The sequence below is a fragment of the Podarcis bocagei genome (assembly GCF_964188305.1).
Source record: "Podarcis bocagei genome assembly, chromosome: 2".
Lineage (NCBI taxonomy): Eukaryota > Metazoa > Chordata > Lepidosauria > Squamata > Lacertidae > Podarcis > Podarcis bocagei.
Genome location: NC_138126.1, coordinates 29856163 through 29876958, shown reverse-complemented (window position 1 = coordinate 29876958; position 20796 = coordinate 29856163). Strand labels below are relative to the sequence as shown.

Genomic DNA, 20796 nt, shown 5'->3' with positions numbered 1-20796 from the left:
GTTGTTGTTGTTTCTGGTAAACTTTTCATTAACATTGCTGTGCCTAAACATTAGCCTTGTGAACAGGACTAAAAATTATAGTCAAGACTTGGCCATGGGGAAGAACACTGCCATATAAATGCATTATAAGTTTGGGAGGTTGGAAGTAGGCTGTATGCAAGATCCTTCTAACCCCTGAATCCAGCAAGTGTCAAAATATAAACCAGGCTGGCTTCTTGTGTTGAGGCAATCACTTGGGTGATGGGCCATTAAGAAAACAAAGGAAATAGGCTTAAATAGGTAAGGCCCCTCCCTCTACTCAGAGACAAATGGACAAAGCATTGAGTTAAAAGGGGCAGTGGTGTGACCTAGATGTAAAGCAGCAAGCTGGAGAGAGAGTCAGAGCAAAGTTTGAGAGCAATGTCTGATTTCTGTTTGAATCCAAGGCTATGGCTATGGGAGAAACAAGACCTTTTTGGGGTGTTGATGGTGTGAACCCCCTCCATCGTAGGCTCAGGTTGCATAATAATAATAATAATAAATTATTATTATTATTATTATTATTATTATTATTATTATTATTATTATTATTTATACCCCACCCATCTGGCTGGGCTGCATATATACGTAAATAAACCAAATGGCATAAAGTCACCACAGTCTCTGTTGTGCCTCATTCCCAAAAGGAAACACAAACCCTGGGAACCCCTGAAATCTTGCACCACTCAGAGATTGGGATGGTGTGCAACAATATCACATGCTTCCAGAGGCAGGTCACCAGGCATTGCAGAGCCACTATCCTAGATTCTTGTCAAGTAGACCTCAGTCACTTACTGGCAGAGGGAAGTCAGTGAGGTGCAAACGTATCAGCTGGAGCTAATCTGAGTGCTTCTGAGGAGTCTTCAGTTTAATTCCACTTCCAGCTAACTGTGGGAAAGCAAAGCCTCAGCAGTGCTAAAGGGTTCCAGCTTAGAAGCAACTTGACATGCACCAGTAAGTGACATCACCTTAAGTCTTTGCATGTCTTGTCATCTGCAAATATCTACAGGAAGCACTACACTGAACCACAGTAGACAATGGCTACCCCTTTGCATGTGAATGGCAAAGAACTACAACAGATTACCTGAATGGATAGGCAAAGGCTATGTCAATGCTGAGGTCGCTCTCTGTCTTGTTTGCACAGTCCACGCTGAGCCGCAGTCCTCCAGAATAGCCGCCACATGTTGCAAATGCAAAGATTGCAAAAAGCTGTGGGGGGAAATACATACATACATATAGATGTGCATGTGTAATTTTAGCTCATCTACCAGTGCAATTTTAGCATGTGAAAACATTTGTGGAATAGCAGTTATGACAGTACAATTATAGGTGTCCTCTGGAAGAGGAAAGAGGTATTTTACTTATTTAATAAATTTCTGTACCACCCTTCACCCAAAGACCACAGGACGATTAAATGTATAAAAACACAAAAATGCATAGCATAATAACAAGCAAAAACAATACCCCCCCCCAAAGCAGAAGTTAATGGGTTTTTGTAGCATAGTCTTCATTTTAATACGGATACTATACCAGTGTTAAATCAAAAGCCAGTGACTTGTCCTCCCAGAGAAACAGTAGTTGTGAATCGCAGCAAAGGGTTGCATGCTCTCAAATGAAGAAGAATGAGTTATTGGAAGAAAGCAACCCAGCATGTGCCCACCAGGCAATATTGGACTCCAACTACTGTAAGGTCCAACTTGTATTAGCAACGGGCAGGAATAATGAAAGCTGGACCCCCAAAACATTGGGAGGGCACCATTGGGAGTTAATAAAATCAAAAAACAAAACAAAACAAAAAACCCAACATACAGGAAACCAACAAGAGCTTCATCAAACGAAAGCATCACTGACGTTTCCTATCCTTTGCCGGCTTCATCCTTAGTGACTACTTCCTGCCTGCTTCTATGGGTTAACCCTCCTTAATGCTCCCCTCTTAGGACACACTGACTCCACATGCCCATTTTGCATTGATTTTTTCCAACATGATGAGCCATATTTAGGAAGTCCTCTCACAATACTTCAGACGTTATCGATTTTTACATTCCTAATCAGGAGCCACGCTTAAAGAAAATGCCTCCTGCTCCAAGCGCTAGCAATTCATCGCAAGACTGCCTCGAACAACTTTAAATTGTAATTTCGGATTATTAGATGTTACATGCAGTTATATATCTGTATATATAGATCAACGCAAAGAGACACAAGGACATTCCAAAGCAAAAGTGAATTTGACAGCCAGTTCATACAAACCACAGTGTGTAGGGTATCCTAATGGATAGTTTGTGTACCTTTGGTCCCCACTCTGTACTCATCTCTCACCCGTGACTCCTAGAAGTTGTCAGCATGCCACAGCATGCCACACCCAGGAGCGGTTTTGACTGGCCGGCTAAACCAAGTGAGGGTAGCCAATGGCTCTCAAACCCTTGATGAGTTAGGGACTTCCCCTGCATGCAAAGACAGGCTCCGGCGGATTGAGCAGACAAGACCAAGAGTGGGTCCCACAGTCAAGAAGGCAGTTTCTGCCCATGTTGTAGAGGGAAGTGAGGGGCAGATGGGGCTTGTCAGTCTGGGAAGGTAGCTCATCTAGGAGAACATAAACTCTGTTCCTAAACCTCCACTGCCTTGCTGGATATCTTCAGAAGAAAAGGCTAAGGAGTAAACCCTACGCAAATCCAGAGTAGAGTCCCTAAGACGATTGGATGGCACCTTGTAACCTCCTTCTGGTAACTCCTGCAGCCAAGCTGATGCCAAACATATTGCTAAATATTTTCTGGGCAGGATGAGACACCTGGCTGAGAGTATGTGCTGCTTGGGTATATGTACTGATGCTTATTTTATGCAGAAACTCCCCCAAGGGCTGGCCCAATACATTTTGGCACCTCTCCACAAAATGGCACTCTGCCCATCAGGGAACAAGGGTAAGTGAAAGTTGACATCAGGAACAGGGGGTGGGGAATAAAGATCTACACTGGTGGAAACAAGGGTGGGAAGAGATGAGCAGCGACTCCTATTTGCCAAGAGGCCGCTGTAGAGGTAGCATTGGTGGGGGGCTGCTGAGGAAGAAGCACAGCCAGCCTCTAAAGAGTGCAATGCACCATGGCAGCAGCAGCATGCGATGCATTCCTTGGAGACCTGCTGCCTGAGGTGGTTGCTTCACCTTGCCTCATGGGTGGGCCGGCCCTGTTTCTCCCCCCAGTCTGGTGGGACTCCAACTCCCATCAGCCCCAGCCTGTCAAGAGTGATGAGAGTTGGAGTCCAACATTTGGAGGGCACCATGTTGACTATCCCTGTATTAGGCAAGCATTGAATTTACAAACGCAAGCAGCGGCTAAACCTATTAAATAGGCAGATTTGGAAACCAGACAGCATATTGCAGCTTTCTACACTTGAATCAATTCACTGAATCTTCTTGGAGGACACATTCCTTTTATTACCTCGTGAAGATGGGCCCAACAAGAGCTCAAGGACGAAGTCTATTTATTTGAGCCATTATAAATATTGTATGTCATATGCTGTCTACAAACACAAAGCAAACCTAGCACTAGAAAACTAGCTCATTCAATACAGCACCCTACAAATCTGTTCTAACATTCCTTTGTTGCAGTTCTTCACATGTGGTGTGTTCCCTTGTCCTTGGGCTGCTTTTAGCACAATTAATAGCACTTATCTGCTTTTACCTCTTAGGACTGCGGGCAGCTGAATTCTAGTTTCATTGTTCCCCTTTTGGAATTTATTCTAGCATGGCATGGCAACTCCAGCTGAAAGGAACGAGGGGTACCCAGAAAGAAAGACTCACGATTAAGGCGCACAAACGCGAACAAAAGCAAACTTCATTTGCACAACATAGTCAAGATCACACCTTTGAACCAACTCGTAAGAATTAGTGCTTTCTAGTTCTGCATCCACAGCCACATAAATTCTCCCCTGTCACAGAAGGGGCTCTCAGCTCAGTGGCAGAGAATCTGCCTTGCATGGAGAAGTCCTCAGGTTCAGTCCCTGATATCTTCAGATAGGGTTGGGGGAATAGCTGGCCAATATCTGGTTTTCAACATCACAATATATCACCAGCTAAACTTCGCAATATACCAATATCACAATGTCTGAAATAAAGTTGGAACTATGCAGAGGTGAACAGTTGGGCTGGGTGATATCTGGTTTTCAGCTTCATGATATATCACCAGCTAAACATCAAGATCTACTGATCTACTGTATCATAGTGTCTGAAATAAGGAGGAACATTGGCTGGTTTCACAGTTTTCCCCACATTGTGACTTTTGCATAACTAACACACACACACATCATGATCCACAATATATTGCCAGGTCAAAAACTATGAAACCAATATCACGATATGATCTTCAAACTGGTTTTGGACGATACATCTATGGATATATTACCCAGCCCTAGTCCTCTGTCTGAAACTCTTGAGAGCCAGGAGACTGACTCAGCATAAGGCAGCTTGCTATGCTAATATGGAAAATTGCCTTGTGCCAGGTCAGGCTATGTGTTTCTCTAGCCCAATATTGTCTGCCAGGTGAGCTGCCCTACCAGCTGCTACTGCTGGCAGTGGCTCCCCAGGGTCTGAGAGCCAGAAAGGTCTTCCCCATCACCTGCTGCCTGGGCCCTCTTAGCTGGAGGTGCCCACGTTGAGTACGGGACCTTCTGTGTCTGAAGCGTGTGTTCTGCTGCTGAGCGACAGCCCTTTCCACACTTTAAGACGACCTTTAGACATTATAGCAGTGCCAAGTGACTCATTTTTCTGTGGGTTCACCCAATGGCTTAGCAGCAACATTTAAAGGCCCACCACCATATTCCAGCCTAGAATGGCTGCAAAAGGCCACAAGGCCGTACCAGCCTGCCATGAGTCAGAGTTACCTCATGCAGCAGATTTTCAGCATCATGAAAGAGCAGCAATTTGGGTTATTTAGCTTATTGTTGTTTTCTGTTTTACTTCCAGAAAGAGGAGGTCGTGGAATTTTTCTGTCCCAGGTGTTAAAAGAGCTTGGTCGGCCCTGGATACTGAGGGAGGGGGAGCCATTTCCTTCACTGCCCCAGGCAGCAAAATTTATTGGGTCAGCACAGGCCTCAGTTATTGGCTGAAGGGCCACTCACTGACTATAAATGGGCTATGTGAAGGAATAAATGCTCATGAAAAAAATATCTTTTTGGGCAGTTCTGTTCAAACTGTCTCTCAGCTGCTCACATATTCTGAACAACAATAGCAAGATGTAATAAAATGTTAATGAAACAATTTGTCCAGGCCCAGGTAGGGCCAAACTGACAGGCAGGAAAAAAATGGGACGAGGCGGCTCCGTGTGCATTTTGTTGTTATATATTTACACTGAAGCTGTAATTGTTGCCACTATGTCATGAACAATAGACCTCTCACAAGTAAATGAGGCTCAATTATTTCCTCTAACAAAACACTCAGAGCTGATCTCCCCTTGGAATTAATTGAGTTGCACAGGGAACAGCATTGTAAATTGGTATTAATCGTGCAGCTACAAATTGTGCGGCAAAGGGAGAAAACAATATATTTGGTGAGCCCTGGAAAAGCATTGTTGGAAGCAGCATTCCCTCTCCCCAATGCCTCATTTTAATTCCAGTGGCTTCAATGTACCGCAAATGCGCAGGGTCTCTTAGGCTGCGTACACACTTACACATGTGAAGCACATTTCTGCCTCCCCAGCAAGAATCCTGGGAACTATCATTTGTTAAGGGTGCTGGGAACTGTAGCTCTGTGAAAGATAAGCTACAGTTCCCAATATTCTTTGTGCTTTAAAGTTATGGTGCATACACAGCTTGACACCACTTTCCACACAGATGGATTTAGGCTCTTAGGCATAGGCAAACTACACTTCCTATCATTCCTGACCACTGGCCCTGTTAGCTAGGGATGATGGGAATTGTAGTCCCAAACATCTGGAGGGCCGGAGTTTGCCTATGCCTGCTTAGTGGTCATAGTTGAAAAGGCGGGTGGCGCTGTGGGTTAAAGCACAGAGCCTAGGGCTTGCTGATCAGAAGGTTGGTGGTTCGAATCCCCGCGATGGGGTGAGCTCCCGTTGCTTGTTCCCAGCTCCTGCCAACCTAGCAGTTCGAAAGCACATCAAAGTGCTTCCAGCGGGAAGGTAAACGGCGTTTCTGTGCGCTGCTCTGGTTCGCCAAAAGTGGCTTAGTCATGCTGGCCACATGACCCGGAAGCTGTACGCCGGCTCCCTCGGCCAATAAAGCAAGATGAGGGCTGCAACCCCAGAGTCGTCCACGACTGGACCTAATGGTCAGGGGTCCCTTTACCTTTACCTAATCTTTGCTGGAAATGTAAGGAGAAAGAAGGCACATTCTACCATATGTGGTGGACATGCAAGATAACTAAAACATTCTGGGAAATGATGTACAATGAGTTGGAAAAATATGTTTAAAATAACATTTGTGAAAAAACCAGAGGTTTTTTATGTTAGGCATTTTAGGTACAGAGATTCCGAGAGACCAGAAAAGACTATTCATGTACGTGATAACAGCAGCGAGGATACTACTGGCCCAGAGGTGGAAAGAAGACTAAGTTCCAACCGCAGAGGAATGGCTGGTGAAGATGGTGGACTATCGCAAAATGGCAAAAGTGACTGGAAACCAGGAAGAGAAGAATTTTAAGAAGGAATGGGGAAGATTTTTAATGTACTTAAGAGAACACTGTAAACAACTAAAAACTTTGGCAGGATTTGAGTAATGCTTGTAATGTACAAAAAAATTGAAAAATGGGCAATATTCTTTTAACAGCTTAGAGGAAATAAGATAAGCAGATGGAAAATTGGATTGATAATGGTAACTATGGAAGGGTGGAGGGAAGTCAGAGAATTCAGGGAATCTTAAATGAAGAGGTGATTGATGTGTTTGAATTTAAATTTGTTGTGTAAAACTTAATAGAAAAATTATAAAAAAAGAAAAGACCTTTTTGAGTCCAGGGCTGACCTGAGAGGTTTTGCTGCACGAGGCAAATGACAAGGATGGCAAGAATTGTGACATACGCAATTCTTCCACTGAGCAAGGATTCTTTCAAGCACACTATAATGGGTTGTATCCAGTTCTTTCCCTGAACTGACCCTGCACTGAGAGTATTCCATAAACATAAGGGTGGGGGGGGAGTTCCCCCTCTAATTATCCTTTCTCTTTGCAGTCCTCTTCTTTCTTTATGCCCCCACCAAATCTGCTCCAGAGGCTTGGTGGACCCTTTCAAACAGTGTGCAAGGTGGTGCAGAGGAGCTACAGGACAAAGGGACGGATTTCCAAAAAATAATAATCACCTTCCCTTTTCTACTCAGTGGAGGGATAGAACTGGATACAACCGAATAATTACATTAACGATAATGCTGAGCTACACAACTAGGTTGACATTTGAGGATTAGCTAGATAACAAATGTAAAAGAGTTTTGCACTTCCAGTGTGCTGCTTTAAAGGACATCTTGTCATTCCGGCAATAGGTCACCTGTCAGGAGATACGGCTTGTTAAGGCAAAGCCACTCACCAGTAGCAAGTCTGCAACCAGCACATTTTGGGAGAGTTGAGAGAATTACAATTTCTCACACTGTGGCAGGGAGGAAGATCAGCATCAGGGAGAGGGATTTGCCTCCATTTCATGCTGAATAGGGCAGAGTATTTTTCTTATTTGGCTTCTACTTGGGTCTGAGGTTCATCTGTGCTCTCAGATGACCACTGGCAATGCCCACCAGGTGAGGAAATAGAAAGCCACCTTTGTGAAATGGGCAATAGCTCAGCTTATGTGAGCAGTGGCTAAAACAGCTTAAGTAGAAGTTGATTAGAAGAACACAGGTGGGCATAGGGGAGCAGAGACACAGCGGCGGGGCATCAGCCTTCTCTTGCCCACGTTCAACATCCTCTCCAAGTAAAGCTGGGCAGATCTGTCAACCCGGTTTCTCTCAGTTCCTCATTTTCCCAATCTTGTGTTCAGTTCACAAACTTTCAGTGGTGTTTAGAATCTGGAAAAAAATACTGTGGTCATAAATAAATAGCCAGTATAGGATAGTGTGGGGTGTATAGGGTGTTGGGGGGGGGTAGTACTTCTGGTGGGGGACATGGTGTGCTCTTCCTAGGGTAGTTTGTCTACCTTTGGTCCCTGCCCTGCACCCAGCTCTCACCCGTGGTGCCTAGAAACTGTCAACACGTGACGGCAACCACACTTTGGGAAATGGCTTTGACTGGCTAAACCAGGTGTCAGGCCCTTGGTGAATCAGGGACTTCTGCCACATGTGAAGACAGGCTCTGGCAGATCGAGCAAATGAGATTAATGGTGGGTCCAACAGTCAAGAAGGCAGTTTCTGCACGAGCTGTAGAGGGAAGTGAGGGGCAGGTTGGGCTTGTCAACCTGGGAACGTAAGACTAAGGAGTGAACCCTACACAAATTCAGAATCCCTAAGGTGGTTGGATGGCATTTTGCATGCCTCCTTCTGGCAACTCCTGCAGCCAAGCTGGTGCCAAACTCATTGCTCTGCTTTCCTTTGGACCACATCAGTGAGGCCAAGAAGGGGGTCTTGTCATCTGGGCAGTTCAGGACGTCCATACACACTGCCCAGGCTTGCGCCCCAGGGAGGTCACTTTGGTGCTGCTAACACAGTGGTTTGACTTCATCCCCAGAGGTGCACTCCATTGTCTCTCAAATGCCAACAATCGGACAATACCGTATATTTATATAGCTATTTCTCTCTCTCTCTCTCTCTCTCTCTCTCTCTCACACACCCACACACCCACACACCCACACCCTGCAAAACAAAAAGTATTAGGACGTATCTGCTGCATTTAAGTTCTGTGTTTGTTGACTCAAAAGGCACTGGATGAACTGCGAGCCATCAGCGCATGGACACAGGATCTGACTAATAAAAGGCCTGGCTCTTCACATGTCCTGCAACCATTTTTAGAAGAGGTAAGGCAGCGCCTCTAACCTGCCCTCATTAGGTCAGGATGGTTCACACTATAAACACTGTGCTTGGGTATCCCCACCCCCACTCCATTTCCCACCACTGCCTGGTATAGTGACCAAAGGATGGAACACAGCCACCACTGCTGCCCATGTGATGTTGGGATCAGACAATGAAAGCACCTAAGAAGATGCATTATATCAACCAATATTATTGATCCATCTAGCTCAAGAGTCACATTCTACTGAAGAAGCATTCTATTGTAGCCAATAGAATAAGAGATTGTGGTGTCTAGTGTCCACAGCAGTTTCTCTGGTTTACAAAAACATTGGTAACCCCTGGTCCTGTTCAACATTATTTACTGACCGGCAGTGGCCTTCCAGATAGGAATCTTTCCCAAGTACTGTTTGGAAATACAAGAGATTTAATCAAAAACATTTTGCATGCAAACTGTACTGTATCACTACTGCAGCATTGCAAAACTATCCTTTGGAAACCTGCTATGGTTCATTATTATTATTTTAAAAAGGCTATTAGATCCTTTAAGGGAGGATGCTACTGAGAGTGGCCAGCAACTGACTGTTAACTTGGGGTCCAAGAAACCTGGAGAAAATGCATTGCAGAAAGGATTCCACATTTGCTATAGATATATAGCATCTTTTTGTTCTATGGCTGTATATTTATAAGGTGATTTCATCCTCCCCCCCCCCCCAATATAAGAACATATCTGCTGCATTTAAGTTCTGCCTTTTGTTGACTTAAAATGCACTGAATGAAGTACAGGGAATCTTGTTTAGCACCAACACCATGCTCCTCAAAAATATTTCAGTTTATAAGCAGAGGAAAGGTTGTGAAATGTTAGACCCCGGCATGGAATCATAATCTACCTGCCTCCAGCTGACATCAAAAGTGCTTCAGGAGAGCAAGTCAATGGAGTACTTATGTAGTGTGATGAAATTATTGGCTTTCAGCCATTCGACTTTCAGCATTTGCCACAGCAGGTCAGCATTCAATCTAATTCACACTGCGTAGTATCTTGATGAAGTTCTGATTATTGTGATTTTTTTACAACAACAACACCAAAAGGAAAATGGAGGCAGCTCCATTTAACAAGGTGCTTCAGAAGCACCAAAATAAATGTGCAACAAGTCAGGTACAAAGTATTTCTGAACATTTGTCACTTGTCAATTGTTATGGAACCAATTCTTCTTCTTAAAGCCACGCTTTTGTGTGGGGAACTTTTCATGAGTAATTCTGATATGCCGTCTTCTGAAGGCTGGAAGTGAGAATCCATGCACAGGTGATAATTCAGTTAGGAATTCCAGGGACAGAACTCGAATAATCTGATAAATGAAGAGGTAAACGGCGTCCACACTCATTCCAGTATGCAAGAAAAGGATATAGCTCAGTGGAAGAGAAGACACTTTGCATGCAGATGATTCACGGCTCAGTCCATGGAATTTCTAGTTAGAAGGATCCAAAAGCTTCTAATGGCCGCTTACCCTGTTCTGGGTGGGCAGTGGTTGCAGTCCCTCGTGGGTTGCCCTCCATTCCCGGGACAGTAAGGAGTCATATCCCAGTGGGCGGCCGTTTAAATTCCCTGCCTGGCAGCATTGTAGGGCAAAAGGCGTGGCAAGGGGAATCCAAGTGGCAGGAGCCTGGACGGCAGACCTGAGGGCTGAAATCTTGCCCTGGTCCACTGGCCAGGGTTAAAACCGATAACTTCTGGTGGGTAAGGCATTGGTTGGAATCCTAGTCATCAAGATTTGGGGTGAATTGGTGCATCACCCAACCTAACTAAAGGGGCCTAGGTGGAAGTCTTTATCCAGAAGCCAAGCGTGGGGCAGATGGGCCATAGAGCTTCCAGGGATGGCCTGGGGTCGGCCACCTCGTTCTTGGTAAGGCCACAATCCTTGGCACAACCCTGTTCAAAATTTAAGCCCTCTAGCAGGAGGCTGAAATGGATATATGCCCAATGCCTGAGCCAAAGTCCATCTATATTTGCAATCAATAAAGTTGTGACCAATTTCTATCCCAAATCGTTGTTTGTTCCTTTACATCATAACTGTTGCCCTCGCACTGGGGCAGGGGTGAGAGAGAGGGATCCCCACAATGCAAGGATCCCTGCCCAAGGCCTTGGTGCCTCTACCAGTCAGAGAAAGCAATCTTGGGTGAGATGAGCCAGAAATCAGAGCTAGTATAAGGATGCTTCATATACATACAGTATCAGACGCTGTGCACCACCTTTCACCTAACCTGTGACTAGGAGACAGAGTGGGAGGGGCAAGGCTGTAATGCCGCAACCCACCCTGGGGCCTTTGGGTGAAGGGTGAGTGAGAATGAAGTGAGCAAACGCACTAGTAGGAGCACTGGATTGGCTCTGCTGGCATGTTTGCATTGCACTAACATCAGTGCTGCCTCCCTACCTCCCAGTGGTGATGTGCCTGACTGGATCAGTGGTGGTACCCCACCAAGCTGTCTGGTGCAGGATAGGAGCAAAGTCAGCAAATCAGATACAACAACAACGGACTTTTAGGGCCATTCCCACATCAAACAGCAACTCCATATGTACCTTCAGCAGGGAGCCATAGCCAGTCTTGGCTAAACCCTTATTAAGCATGTGCTCTTAAACACCTATTTGTCACATGTACACTTTTAGCATTTACATTTTAATAAATCACTGGAAACAAATAGGACAGCATCAACTTGCACCAAATGTTCTGGGTTTTACGTGTGTTGTAGGCTTCAGCTGTTTCATTTGACATTGTCTGTGTAATCAAAGGAGCAGCTCTCAACAGTGTACTTTTTTATAAGTACTTCAAACAGTTACAGGGCCTACACTTCTCTCCTCGCCTCTCTATCCATCTCCCAATCTCTATTTCCTTACTTCCTGTTCTTCCTTCAGACTCTTCCTCCTCCTATTGCTGATTTAACTTCCGAGCAACATACATACTATTAGAACAGTCAAACCAAAACTGGTTTCCCCTCTCCTTTTTAGCAAGGAGCCTAAATAAACTGGGCTTTTTCTACATCCATCTATCTATCTATCTATCTATCTATCATCTATCTCTATCATCTATCATCTATCTATCTATCTATCTATCTATCTATCATCTATCTATGTATCTATCTCTATCTATCTATCTATCTATCATCTATCTATCTATCTATCTATCTATCATCTATCTATCTATCATCTATCTATCTATCTATCTATCTATCTATCTATCATCGATCTCTATCTATCTATCATCTATCTATCTATCTATCTATCATCTATCTATCTATCTATCTATCTATCTATCTATCTATCATCTATCTATATCTATCTATCTATCATCTATCTATCTATCTATCTATCTATCTATCTATCTATCTATCATCTATCATCTGTCTCTATCTATCACCTGTCTCTCTCTCTCTCTCTCTCTCTCTATCTATCTATCTATCATCTATCTATCTATCTATCTATCTATCATCTATCTATCTATCATCTATCCATCCATCCATAAATCCATCCATCCACCCAGATATACATATACACAACCATCTAATATGGTCCAACATGCTTGTGCACAGATTCAATCATGAGCCCAGTGACATTTTTGATGCTTGGCTCATTGGCAATCTGCAACGCCCAGGCCAAAACATACATTTTCTAGTCGGGACTGGATCCAGGTAATGCATTTTCTCTCTGCCACTCCTGAACTCCGCAACCACCATGAAACACCACTGTGGAAGGTTGCCCAAAAGAATCCAAGATGTCAGGACCAGCCCTACCATTAGCCAGAGTGGGACAGACCCACACCGTACATACAGGTTGTGCAGTCACGGTAACCTGTGGTTTGGCTTATTGTAATGTGTGAACCAGGCCTATATGACTGAATACTCAGGCAGGATCATTCAGTCTGCATCAGACTGTACAGTGGTACAGTCCAAGAACACTTTTACCATCCGGTGAGGTGTTTCCCTTTGGGAAACCAAGATTTTCCTGCACTTGCACCAGAAACATTATTGAGGGGCATAGGCCAATATTCAGATTTTGAGGAGGTTGTGGAAATTGCCCTTATTTACATGGGCCACCTGTTGCTCAAAGCTTCTATTTCAAAGTTATCTTCTTAAGAACATAAGAACCTTTTGGATGAGGTCAGTGGCCCATCTACGGCAGCATCCTGCTCTCACAGAGGTCAACCAGATGATGATGAAGAAGAGTTTGGATTTGATATCCCGCTTTATCACTACCCGAAGGAGTCTCAAAGCAGCTAACATTCTCCTTTCCCTTCCTCCCCCACAACAAACACTCTGTGACGTGAGTGAGGCTGAGAGACTACAGAGAAGTGTGACTGGCCCAAGGTCACCCAGCAGCTGCATGTGGAGGAGCGGGGAAGCTAACCCGGTTCACCAGAGTACGAGTCTATCGCTCTTAACCACTACACCACACAAACATGACCCAAACAAAAAAAGACCCTCCCCTCCTGAGCATAGCCAGCTTGGCTAGTGGCCAGTTATAGCCTTATTCTCCATGAATTTATCTAATCCTTTTTAAAAGTCGTCTGTGTGTCTTCATTTCTGTTACTTTCCATTAAAGGGTTCCCTGAATGCTGCCTTTAACGGCAGACGCTCCAATTTAGTACTTCACGTTTTAAGATGAAAACCACTTAATATGATTCTTAAATCGATGGATGATGGCACTTGGCGCTGTGAATATTTTAAACTGAGTAACCATCATGTTCTAATAATTTTACTTGCATAATAGTTTAATTCCAGGGAGACAATTTTCCATCTTTTCCTTTGAAGAAAAGCTTTATCTTAATCATCTCCCATTGATTATTTTAAAATAACCATTCCCCCCTCTCCCTTCAACACACCATTTAGCTTAACCACATAATGGAATACTAGTACTCCTCCTCTCTCATTATATTTTAATAGAAATAGAATAAAACTCAATTGTATTCTAATCTAAACTATTAAGATGCTAGCAGGTTCCTTGGTATGTCCAGAGGGCATTTATCTGCAATGGAAAACTGAGCTATTCCCACACACCCACACACTTCCAATTCAGAAAACAGCTCTATTCCAAGCAAAACTGGATTCTGTCATACCCTTAAGGATGCTTTTGGGAGTGTGATGGAGACAGATTCTCCATCCCCCAGGAGGCCTCCATACCTTCTGCTTCCCCTCTGTCTTCAAACCTCCTCAGCCTTCCTCCAATTACCAGGCATGGTGAGATGGAGGAAGGCTTCCTGGCATCTGGTACATTGCTATGGCTGTGAGTCAGGTGCAAGCCAGAAGTGCTGGGAAATGCAGATCCCGGCAGGAAGGACTTGCTCTTCACTGGATTGGATTTGAAGCTTGCATGCCGCTCCTTTGACCCTGCCTGATATTATAAATGCTACTGCTGCAACAATGCTTACCTATTTATTTCAATAATTTGTATGCCGCTTAATCAATATGGTCTCTAAATGGTGTACAGGACACCTAATACAATAAGACTACAAATGAGTTGCAACTAAAGAATATAAACTTTTTGCTTTAAGTGCACCCAGAAAGCTGGCCATTATAGTCTTAGTTTCCAGTGAAGCTTCGTTTCCATATGGTGTATTTGTTTATATATATATATATATAATTTTTATTAAGTTTTCTATATTTCATTACATATCAAAAATCAAAGAAAAAAACAATCCATAACTTTAAGCATTGCTTAAATAAAGCATCAACTTCCTTCCCTCCCTCTGACAGACTTCCACACACCTTTACCAATTTCTTCGCATACCTATATCCACTTTTTTACCTTATATCAATCTTTTAGCAATCACCTTCTTATATGTAAATCAGCTCCTTAATTTCCCATTACCAAACATTTCAACTCAAACCTACAAGCGTTTTCAACTGTTTACAATTTTCTTTCATATAAAGTATAAATTTGCCCCAGTCTTTTTGAATACACCATATGGTGTATTTGAGGTTTGTGTTTGTTTTTGGGTTTTTTTGTTTGCAAAAAAAAGGGGTTCCATTTTAATGCCTTAAAAATGCAATGCAACTTCAGTGATCCACATGGCTCCAATAAACATTCCAAGTATTTAATAAGTCAGAAGTTGAGAATGTGTGCTAACATGGGACATGATGTGAAGGACACTCACGGAATCTGGATCATTTTGATAAGAGAGTTTAGGATAAAGGCAAAATGAGCTCAAGTCCATGGAGGAAACTTGATCAGCAAGAATGCTGATCAAAGAATCAAAGTGGGATTAATAGTTTGGAGAGAATGTTAATCCATGATAGAAGACCTGGTTCTGCTTATCCATCGCACACAGCTGTAAGGCAATCAGCCTCCTAGGGCACATAAACACTCTCTATCTTCTGCACAATCCACATGTGGTTGCCACCTCTCCCAGAGGAGTAAACGATTGCTGCAATTTCTCATTTGCATTTGTTGGTATAAATATATGTACATTTGAACTCCCCCCTCAACAGTCTTTGAAGTTGCAATAACCAGCACCAGGTGCTCTGAAGTAGGTCATCTGCAAAGTCATCATAATAAAATGGAAAGGAAAGGAAAAATCTCCCTGCCCATAATGACAACTCAGAAGAGAAGGAAGCAATTTTAAAAGCACTTGATGTGTCCCTAATTCTGGTCACCTCTGAACCTTGTTGGAAGGGCCATATAAAGGTAAAGGGATCCCTGATCATTAGGTCCAGTCGTGACCGACTCTGGGGTTGCGGCACTCATCTCGCTTTATTGGCTGAGGGAGCTGGCGTACATGACTAAGCCACTTCTGCCAGCATGACTAAGCTGCTTCTGGTGAAACAGAGCAGCACACAGAAACGCCGTTTACCTTCCCGCCGAAGCAGTACCTATTTATCTACTTGCCCTTTGACATGCTTTCGAACTGCTAGGTTGGCAGGAGCAGGGACCGAGCAACAGGAGCTCACGCCGTTGTGGGGATTCGAACCGCCAACCTTCTGACTGGCAAGTCCTAGGCTCTGTCACCTCTGAACGTTGTTGGAAGGGCCATAGCTCAGTGCTAAGATCATCTGCTTTGCACGCTGAATGTTCTTGCTTCAATTCCTGATATCTCCAGTTAGGGCTGGGAGAGATCTCGGTTTAAAACCCTGGGCAGTAGCTGCCAGTAAATGTGAACACTACTGACATGGCCCATTGGTCTGACTCAGCAAAAGACAGCTGCCTCTTTTCCTATCACTCCTGACAAGCAGCCATGATGGCTGGAGCTTATGGGAGTCGGAGTTCATCAAATCCAGGGAGGACATCCCTTCTTCTAGAGTTTTGAAGCTGACATCAATTGAAATGTTTTTCCTGCACAGGGTTTCCAGGCAATGATGCTCCATACCAGAGGCATAATATCTTAGAGCTTCATTCCACAGGGATGGCTCAGTTGTGTGTATCTGCCCATATAAGTGTCAGGGACTGTGCTGAGGAGGGCTGCACAGTTGAGGAATGGTGGGAGCCTCCACCTGCTCCTTATCAGGATCCTGAATCTTCCCAGGAGCAGTGGGACAGTATAGATTTGAAACAGTGGTTCGCAGAGGGACATAGTTCAGAAGACAAAAGTTGGGAAGAACTGGGGGGTGAACAGCTAGGAGAACAACCGGGAGGGAGAGAGCTAACAGACTCCGGTTCGCTGGAAAGTGTCCAGCCAATCAGTCCAAGGTCACTGAGATTAGGTCACAGAAGGCACAGTGGTTGCCAGATCAGGCTGCAAGGTAAGGAAGTGACTTGGGTGATTTGGGGGGGGGGAGTGGGTGTAAACCTTAATTGGGAGCACCTTTACTCTGAGAATGGACTCTTTGTTCTTTCGCTGTGATCATTAAAATATCTTTAAATGGTAAGATACTATTTTTGCTTTGTTCTGCTTATCACGGCCAAAGGTAAGGAGGAAGCCGCTTCCCCGAAGCCTGACAATAAGTCAAATGTATGGTGCTGGTTGGGGCAAATGTATATGGCTTTCAGGCACTGTTCCTGCCAGATAGAACATTGCCACATGGAAATAATTCTCAGCACTTCCAGAGAGGAACTGCAATGCTTAAATTCGCCTTCAGTCTTAGGGGACAGGGAATGCTACCATAGTTGGGATGGGGCAGATATAGGCCAGCCAAAGATATTTTGGCACCTGAGGCAAACCACAAAAAGGTGCTTTCACCCCACCAGGGAAGAAGGAGTGAGATCTATATAAAGATCTACATTGGGAGGAGACCAGCAAGGTCTCCTTTTGCCTTTTGTAGAGGCGGCATTCGGGGTGCTCATATCTGGTCTCCAAGAAGCTTGTTCCTTGGAGGCCAGATCTGCAGTTTCTGTGGATCCTGCCTCCTGAGGTGATCGCCCCACTTTGCCCCTTGGGTGGGCAAGCCGTGGGCAGAAGTAATAGAATGTTACCTTCTCAGTTAAGATCCGTAGCTCAGAAGATAGCAGATGCCTGCAAAACAGCAGCACCTTGCGGCATCAGCTACCACCACATCCCTGAAAAGTCCAGTATGTAAACAATGACTACAGAAGTAGTGTCTAGATCAAGGGAAGTAAGAGTACCACTCTATTCTGCCTCGGTCAGGCCACACCTATGTCCAGTTCTGGGCGCCACAATTTAAGGAGAATATTGACAAGCTGGAACATGTGCAGAGGAGGCTGAGCACGATGATCAAGGGTCTGGAAAACAAGCCTTATGAAGAACAGTTGAAGGAGTTGGGTGTGTTTAACCTGGAAAAGAGGGGACTGAGAGGAGATATGATCTTGCATTGCAGGGGGTTGGACTAGATGACCCTTGGTGTCCCTTCCAACTCTACAGTTCTTTGATTCAATGATAACCATCTTCAAATATCTAAAGGACTTTCACATGAAAGATGGAGCAAGATTCTGACTGAACATTAGGAGGAACCTTTTGACATTAAGGGCAGTTTGGAAGCTGAACAAACTGCTTTGGAAGGTGGTGGACTCTCCTTCATGGGAGGTTTTTAAACTGAGGTTGGATGACCATCTGCCAGAGATTCTTTAGTTGTGATTCTATTATTCTATGATTCCTGCCTGGCAGGAGGTTGGAAAAGATGTACGTTGCGATCCCTTCCAACCCTGCAATTCTATGATGAAACATTAAATGCCATTGTGAATTCCATCAACCACCTTCTGCTCTCTCAGTAGTTTAGGTATTGATAAATGCTATTTCCTCCCAATTGCCAGGTCCATCGCCTGAACCTTTAACCCTCCTGTGTACAATTTCCTTGTACTTTTTAACCATCTTGTGAACCTTTGACCTCGCTATGCCCGAGAGCCCTTCTAAAGCAAAAAGCAACCATTTTACAACCAAAACACAAACACACAATGTCGGAAAGTTCAATTTCTTCGCATTAGACCCTATCGGTAGGCTCCACACGCTTCCTTTCCTCCCTGCTGTTCCTGAGGAGCAAAGGTACACAGACCAAAGGAGTACTGTGGAGGGGGAAAGTCTCTTCTATCAGCTGCCAAAAGCAGCAGGTCATTGCTCCCTCCAAAGAACACAGCACTGCCCTTGGCAAATTCCTGGGGTGGCCTTGGCTCCACTTGGCTCTGTGGAAGCATAACACAGCAGGGCTTTGCTGCTTCCACATTACAAATCCACACCTTTGGAAAGTATATCAGGACAAGGCCAACACATGAGGTTTTAACAGGTTGCATCTGACTAAATTATTATTTTATTCCTGTTTGTTTAATTTGTACACCGCTCTTCATTCAAAGATTAGAGGGCGATTCACAATATAAAAATACAAAAATGAAAACACAAAACACATGATAAAACACAAACAAACCAATAAGGCTCCTACCACAAGGACATAGAATGTTGATCAGCCAAAGGCCTAGTCATAAAGAAACATTTTCACCTGGTGCATAAAGATATGAAATGAAGGTGCCAAGCAAGGCTTCCTGTGGAGAGCATTCCACAAACAGGGAGCCACCACAGGAAAGGCCGTTCTCATGCTGCCATCTTCCTGGAATCTCACGGATAAGGCACACAAAGAAGGGCCTCAGATTATGATTGCAGGGTCTGGGTCGGTTCATATGGGGGAATAAATCAGACTCAGAGTAGACCCACTGAAGCTCATGGATCTCACAACTAACTTAAACCCACTGATTTTAGTGGGTCTACTCTGATTATGACTTTTAAAAAATTGGATTCAACTCATAATGTTGTTTTTATTTTTACTGCTTACTTCAACATTGCATTGATTTCTGGAATTTTTATGAGTGTCACGCTGGAACCTATGTTTGGATGAAGGTGCATTTTAGAATTTCTCCAAATAAATTCATAAATAAGGTCACTGCAGTCACTTTATTTCATTTCATTATTATTATTTTGTAGTAGCAGCTTTGTTCTTAGATTAGCATAGTGATTCCCTCCCCTCCCTATTCCTAGAGACTGCTTTATACATCTATTGACATCTCTCATAGGAAGCTGCCTTACACTGAGTCCAGCCATTGGCCCATCTAGCTTGGCATTCTCTACACCAGATATAGGCAAACTCGGCCCTCCGGATGTTTTGGGACTACAACTCCCATCATCCCTGACCACTGGTCCTGTTAGCTAGGGATGATGGGAGTTGTAGTCCCAAAACATCTGGAGGGCCGAGTTTGCCGATGCCTGGTCTACACTGATGGGCTGCAGCTCTCTAGGGTTTCTGGCAAGGGGAAGTTGCCAACCCCACTGGAGATCTCAGGGATTGAACCATGCAAAGCAGATGCTCTTTCACTGATCTCCAGCAGTTATTGTACAGCAGCAATTCCCCAGAGCAGCAATTGTAGATAACAGGAGGACTTCATCAAGAAAATGCAGTGGGAATTCAACTTGGGATTTTTTAAAAAACCTACCCAAGGAAATCAGATGGGTCAGAGAGGTGAATAGGAGACAAAAAACCCCAAAACCCCAAACACCACACTGCCATGTTTGCAACTGATGACTGTAAACTCTTAGTTATTGTTATAGTAAAGGCTTCTATTGCATTATATTATTTATAATTTAAATTGCTCATTGGCAACCTTCAATTAAACCTAATCCAAGATGATGTCGAATTAATGAGGTTGCTAACTTCATTATCATCACGCTAGACGTTGCGCCAATTGTGAACATCACAGTCTATTTTAACAACTCCTCATTAATTTTATGTAGGAGCTCTTTGGAGAACTTGACACAAATGTTTTGTTACCCTCAGTTTCTCTTATTCTTCTTCACTGGAGCAGAAGTAAAAGATATGCGCAATATTTTACCCATCCCATTCGGGTAAGCATGTGCAATGTTAGTATCTTTGCAATGCACCCAGTAATATGTTTCTTTCCTTGGTTAGCTGTGTGTGTGCGTGCTATATTTTTCAACACACTTCAGATTTTGCTTTTTAAAAAGTACAGCATGCCATGTGTGATCTTTCCAGGTACAGTTAAGGAAAATTCTTTCTGCTGTTACATCACTGAATGGGGAATGAAATCGTGCAAATTGTTTTATGCATCTATCTTTTATAACTTGACAACATAGGAAAAAATTAAGGTCCTGCTAAATGCAAAGCAATGTAAGACAATGTAAGTGTTAACTGGTAAAGAAAGCCACTTGTAAGCCACTTTGGTACCCCAGAAAAGCAGGGCATGCATTTTGGTTTTCCGACCATGCTCAGAACTGAGCACAGAAGTGTAGAATTGGAGGGGTGGTTTCTCTGGGATGGTGGTGGCGATCTCCTCAAATATTTTATGGGGGGTTGGCTAGGAGTTGGCTCCAATGTTTGTAGCTGAGGGTAGCACTTCATATATCCAAAGAAGTGCAGTTTACAAAAGCTTGTCTTTAAACTCTTTGATTTTTCTGCAAGAGTCAGCTATCCCCGTGGAAAC

At 43.9% G+C, this 20796-nt stretch overlaps 1 protein-coding gene across 2 annotated transcripts in view; it reads right to left on the bottom strand.

The window, feature by feature from the left end:
• SYNPR (synaptoporin) overlaps positions 1 to 20796 on the bottom strand; it is a 161389-nt gene that overhangs the window by 29313 nt on the left and 111280 nt on the right. For both annotated transcript variants that reach the window (XM_081184346.1, XM_081184347.1), the window contains one exon: positions 1103 to 1227. In XM_081184346.1, the coding sequence (XP_081040472.1) occupies positions 1103 to 1227 (125 nt within the window). The remainder of the gene's footprint in view (positions 1 to 1102; positions 1228 to 20796) is intronic.